The 5,924-nt window shown below is 47.2% G+C and overlaps 1 protein-coding gene across 2 annotated transcripts; it reads left to right on the forward strand.

The window, feature by feature from the left end:
- Positions 1 to 387: 387 nt before the first annotated feature.
- On the forward strand, positions 388 to 5,606 carry LOC136521110 (myosin-binding protein 3-like). Of its 2 annotated transcripts, none has more exons than XM_066514824.1 (4): positions 388 to 1,914; positions 2,569 to 3,114; positions 3,232 to 4,567; positions 4,825 to 5,606. In XM_066514824.1, the coding sequence occupies exons 1-3, from the start codon at positions 888 to 890 to the stop codon at positions 4,563 to 4,565; spliced, it is 2,907 nt and encodes a 968-aa protein (XP_066370921.1). In that variant the 5' UTR covers positions 388 to 887; the 3' UTR covers positions 4,566 to 4,567; positions 4,825 to 5,606. The 2 variants fall into 2 exon arrangements, with proteins under 2 accessions (XP_066370921.1, XP_066370925.1); XM_066514828.1 differs by having other exon boundaries at positions 3,235 to 4,567.
- Positions 5,607 to 5,924: the final 318 nt, after the last annotated feature.

Below are 5,924 nucleotides of genomic sequence, written 5' to 3' on the forward strand. Positions count from 1 at the left end.
GTCTACATTTAGTACTCTATGCATGCGCCGCAAGATTCGATGTAACGATTACTGCACAAAAAATTTTAGGTTTTGGCATCTAAACGGGGCCTGAGACTAAGCGGAACGGGGCTCATGCCGTTGCTCCAACGCCGGCCGAGGCCTGCAGCCTGCTATACTGCCAGTGGCTCTGCTTGCTTTTACTGACCCTTTCTTCAGTCACCGGCGGGCTAGAGTCACCCCAACGTTCACCTTTAGTAGTTAGAGCGGCTTAATCGCGGCCATTAGGCCCCACTAATGCGAATTACTGGCTCAAAGCTCCCATCTTTTTCTTTTTTCGCGATATTTCTCGGCTTCCAGGTCACGCATCCGCTCCCATTCTCTCCCTAATTAGGCCATCCGCTTCCGACCAAACGGCATCTTTCCCCTTCCCCCTCTCTTCTCCTGCCTGTTCTTTGTCAATAGCGCTCGCAATCCTGTCACTATCACTAGTCCAGCCCCAGCTCCTCTGTCTTCTCCCTGTGTATAAAGATTTCGTTCGTTCCTCTTTCGGATTTCTGATCTCGTTCTCGGTCCCCGATTCCGCCTGTGAAAAATCTCGTCTTTGCTGCAATCTGTAGCAGACTAGCAGGAGCAGGGAGGAGTTTGTGCATAGTTTCCTTTCCTTTCCTTTATATTTTGTTCCTTTTTGATCCGGAGAAGCCGAGTCCGTCAGTGGTTGCTTGCCACTAACGAATCACGTTCGGATTGCGTTCTCCACTCCAATCTAATTCGGGGCGCCGGGGAAGGATTCGGGACGGAAGGCACTAGTTTTTGTGCTTCCTTGGATTCCACGGCAAAGCCCGGGCTGCGAGGTCGGCGTCGTCTCCATCGCATTCTGGCGGTTCCCAAGTAACCTTGCTGTGGGGATGGTGTCGCAGGCTCCCATGGCGGGGGCGGGCTCGGGCGCCGCCAACCTCACCGCGGCGCTGTGCAAGAAGAGTAACCGCGTCGCGCGGGTGCTCGAGTACGCGCTGCTGGAGTGGATCCTCATCGCGCTGCTCCTCGCCAACGGCGTCTTCTCCTACCTCATATCCCGGTTCGCCGCCTTCTTCGGCCTCGCGCCGCCGTGCGCGCTCTGCTCCCGCCTCGGCGTCGACAGCCTCTTCGAGTCCCACTCCCACCCCCACCACCGTGGCGGGGGCGCCGAGCCCCTGCGCCGCTTGCTGTGCGACGTGCACGCCGCCGAGCTGTCGCGCCTCGGCTACTGCAGCGCGCACCGCCGGCTCGCGGATGCCGGGGACATGTGCGAGGACTGCGCGGCCGCGGCGGCTCCCGGGAAGGCGATGCTGTCGTGGATGGGCCGGAGCGAGCTCGGCGAGCGGGACCTCGCCTGCGCCTGCTGCGGCGTCGCGCTCGAGAGCGGCTTCTACTCGCCGCCGTTCTTGCTCACCACGTCGGCGCCGCGCGGCTCGGATTGTGGCCACAAGGAAGAGGAAGAGGCAGCGAGGCCAAATGGAGACGTGGTCTTTGTCTCCGAGGAAGGCCCTGTGATCGAGCTCTTCGACGAGAAGCCATCTGTGGAGGATGACTCAATCGGCGTCTTGGCTTATGGTGCCGAGGTTGTTGCCAATGATGAGCGGCTGGTGCCTCTTGAATCAATTGACTCGTTGGTGGTCGCCATGTGCTCCGTGTCATCTCAATCCGGTGGCGAAGGAAAGGAAGCAGTTGATCATGGCGATGTAAGGCAGAATAACGTGGACATGGAGAACACAGTTAGTACCAATGAGGAGAAAATTGTCATGACATCTGATGATGACAAGGTTGATGATGTGGTTGATCGGTTGATTGATGAACAGATTGCTGCCATAGTCTTTGTTCCAGCTTGTATAGAAGCTACACTTGATGATGGGATAAATGCAGGCAAAACAGTGGAGGCCTTTGCTGATCATCAGTGTAAGTCATTCCTCCTTTGATAAATTACCTTTTCTGTTATTCTAGTTTAGCCATGCTGAAGGACGGGCCTGGTGCAAGCGGTAGAGTCTTACCGCCTGTGACCGGAAGGTCCCGGGTTCGAGTTGCGGTCTCCTCGCATTGCACAGGCGAGAGGCGAGTGTAAGGCTTGCCACTGACACCCTTCCCCAGACCCCGCACAGAGCGGGAGCTCTGTGCACTGGGTACGCCCTAGTTTAGCCATGCTGACTATAGCTCTGAATGTCACTTTTGTTGTGTTTGTGCTTTTTAATGCATTTATGTTTATTCTGCTCACCTTTAGTGCTGAATCAGAATTTAGTTATTTCTATCTACCAAACGGAGTTATGGTTCTGCTCGTGTTTTCACTGAGCTGTGCTATTGTAGTTGTACCCCTTCAGTCATTCTAGATTTTGGATAGCACTGGGTATATCTGGTGAACCTATAGCTGAACACTTGAACTGGAAGAGGAAAAAGGGAAGATTAACCTAAGAAAAAAAAATTGATAGGATGAAATGGACCTTTCAACAGAATAGAAGACAAACCATATAGTTTACTGTCCTTGAAGTTGTTCCGTGATGTTTTTCTCTGTTTCAAGCTAGTTAGTCATACACCTTATTTTCAAAATATTAAATGCAGCTCCTGAGGATGACAGTGGATTGAAAGATAAGGATCAGAAAATATCATTTGAAGATGAGATATCTGAGGATGAGCAAACTGGACAGGCTACTCCACAACAGGAATTGTGTGCCATGCCAACAGATCCTAGTGACCATGAATTTGTTGAGAGGTTAGAAAGAAGTATTGAGTTGGAGCATTTTCCACGGGCTGAGTCAAAGCATAAAATGAACTCTATGCCAGTGGAAGTTTCTGAGCATGTCGCTGTAACTCAGATTGAGGAGAAGCAGGTTCAACAAGCTGAGGTAAATCAGGAGTTGGATTCAATACCAATGCGTTCCAGGGAGCATACTGATGAAGAACTTGAAGTAGAGAGAACTGCACAGGCTGGGTTGGAACAAGAGTGTGACTCTGTGCCAATTGATTCTGGGGAACATGGTTGCCTGACTTCATATGCTCATACTGATGATGAGCAAGCTGAGGTGAAGCAGAAAGTCACTTCTGTAACAGCAGATGTTCTGCATTATGCAGCAGACACTTTTAATGTTAACACAAACACATGGAAAGGTAAGATGCTGAGATCACAAGAACACTTTGTTTATTTCCCAAGATTAGTGCATTCTGATTGTTGCTTCTATTATTATTGTGTAAATTTTGAAACTGATTATTAAATATTATATACAGAAGATATTGAAGATGATCCAACTGAAGCTGCTCTAACGGCCATACATCAAATTTCTTATGAACCTTTGACAAGCTTAGACAAGTTCTCTCCGGATCATAGTGTCTCTGAAGAAGACAGAGAGCCTGATACGCCGACTCATATTGAAGATATATGTGATTCACAGGAACTGCTGGATTCTAAAGCAGCTGTTTCTGATGCTAAATCTGTAGATTCAAGTATTGCTACTTTGTCTACTGATCTGGAAAGCACGGAATTGGTGAGTGTCAATCAACTAAAATCTGCTTTGGCTTCCACACGAAAGTCATTGAAGACCCTATATTCTGAACTTGAAAATGAGAGGAGCGCTGCTGCTATAGCTGCCGATGAAACCATGGCAATGATAAATCGCTTGCAAGAACAGAAAGCTGCAATGCAGATGGAGGCAATCCAATACCAGCGGCTTATGGAGGAACAGTCAGAGTATGACCAAGAAGCACTGCAGAGGCTGAATGAACTAGTTGTTAAGAGAGAGAAGGAGAAGCAAGATCTGGAGAGAGAGCTCGAGCTGTATCGCCACAAGGTTCATCTCTATGAGGTAAAGGTGAGGAAAATGTCCAGGCACAAGGCTGATGACCAGAATGGATCATCGTCAACTTCATCGAGTGCTGAGGATAGTGATGACCTTTCACAAAGTTTCTATGAAGGTGATGAATCTTCCCATGGTCTTAATGGAAGCAATGGGAGTATTCCTACAGATGTTGTGCTGCAAGAAACTGCCAGGCATCTTGTTACCCTTGATGGCTCGCTAGCTGATTTTGAGGAAGAGAGACTCTCCATACTGGAACAGCTTAAAGTGCTAGAGGATAAACTTTTTGATCTTGATGATGAAGAATCCGATACAATGAAGCGTTTGTCAGAAGAAAATCATTTAAGTGGTGCCTCAAATTGTTTCTCTGATGATGATAGCTGCTTTAAACTTCATGACAAAAGAAAAGGTGTAACCTACAGAGGAAAGAAGCTCCTTCCATTGTTTGACGATGCTACTATGGAAGCTGGAAACATCCCCCAAGGTGATGAGGCACATCATTCAACAGAGGTCACACTGGACCTTGCTAGAGAGCAACATAAGCTTGCAATTGCCAATGAAATCGATCAAGTAAATGAGAGGCTGCATGCTCTTGAGGCAGATAGGGAATATATAAAACAGTGTGTGAGGACATTGAAAAAGGGTGGCAAAGGGTTTGATCTTCTTCAGGAGATATTACAGCATCTTCGGGACCTAAGAAGGATTGAGCAGCGTGCAAGGAACTCTGGGGAGCTTTCGCCTCATTACCTACATCTTTACACGGACTGAAGGTAACATGCTACAGCTAGTATTGATAGTTTGCTGAATTTTCTTTTCAACATGGATGGTGACAGAATGATTGTTCTCTATCTTCTAAGAAAAAGAGTTCATTGAATTCTGTTACATACAAGATGAATAAACAAAATTCTACTTTCCTAAAGTCATGCATCCCCACATGTCCTTTGCACACTACTAAAGTCTGTGCCTAAAACACCACATTCTATTCTAATTGATTTGAGAGAACCTAATTCTTGCTTGTTGGTTCCAGATCGGCTGCAAAGCCTCGTGCCGATGTCCAGCGAATATTGCTTGAAGATGGAAATCATACAACAATGATAAGGAAAAAAAAAAGGATTGCCAACTAACTAGTATTGTCATTGGAGAAGTTTGTTGGTTCTTGGAGAGGAAGGAGCTCCTCCTGGAACACTGTCACAGTCGGTTCGGCGATGCTATTCTGAGGGCAGATCATGGAGCAATTCTGCCTTCCAAGGTCCAGGATTTTTGTGGACCACATCCCACGTTCTCTTTTTGTGTTGGTTTAGTTTTCCCAGGGGGCTCCAAACTTTTGCCCAAGGGCAAGAGGGTTGGTTGGTGAGCTGCCCGGGCCCGTGGGGTGTGTTTGTGGGTGGTGGCGGCAATCATGGCCTTGTGCAAGCTTTAGAATTCATTAACCTGAAAACATGCCGATGCCAGCTTTGCTGCCAGATAGAGTGAGTGAGTATAAAAAGAGGGTAGTCGGAGTGGGCTTCACTAGTTTTTGTTTTCTCTTTTCTAAATTCTTTTCCTGTAAATCTTCTAGCTGTATGTAATGTGCTTTCGGCTTCTGGAATGATGAGGTGTTGGGTGTGTGCATAGCATGACTGTTGTTTGATGGAGAGCATCGCCTTGCCGGTCTTTCCCTTTTGTTCTTTTTCGCTCTTTTTTATTTTGGGCATACAATCTTTTGATGCAAGTGCTGCTAGTTATTAAACTCTGAGAGCAACCGGCGTCATGCACTGATGTATGATTGGTTTAGCTGTCAAGAATCATGAGATGACCAGTTGGTCGCCAGTGCATGGATGCAGGTCACCAAACAGTCTGTTGGGTGGGGTGGACCTGCCCATACCATGTCTAGTGCTGCTCATCACCAATGCAATGCATGAGCTCGTTGATCCTGTGCAATATCTTCTCTGTTCCGGGTACTGGTACTACCCCTACTAGGTTGTAAGCTGTCAGCAACAGCTTCTCTTGATCTGTTGACAAGCTAGTAAGGCCTTGTTTAGATTGTAAGTTTTTTCATTCTCTTTCAATCACATTAAATTTTTGAACACATGCATGGAGTATTAAATGTAGATAAAAAAATAACTAATTACATAGTTTGATTGTAAA

This window comes from Miscanthus floridulus, chromosome 2, assembly GCF_019320115.1.
Source record: "Miscanthus floridulus cultivar M001 chromosome 2, ASM1932011v1, whole genome shotgun sequence".
NCBI classification, from domain to species: Eukaryota; Viridiplantae; Streptophyta; class Magnoliopsida; order Poales; family Poaceae; genus Miscanthus; species Miscanthus floridulus.

What these genes read in the sequence shown, in the direction of transcription:
- LOC136521110 (XM_066514824.1), top strand. Translation starts at nt 888, where the DNA reads ATGGTGTCGCAGGCTCCCATGGCGGGGGCGGGCTCGGGCGCCGCCAAC. An exon ending in GGCCTTTGCTGATCATCAGT is followed by an intron (nt 1,915 to 2,568) that starts GTAAGTCATTCC and finishes TATTAAATGCAG; the next exon opens with CTCCTGAGGATGACAGTGGA. An exon ending in TAACACAAACACATGGAAAG is followed by an intron (nt 3,115 to 3,231) that starts GTAAGATGCTGA and finishes TATTATATACAG; the next exon opens with AAGATATTGAAGATGATCCA.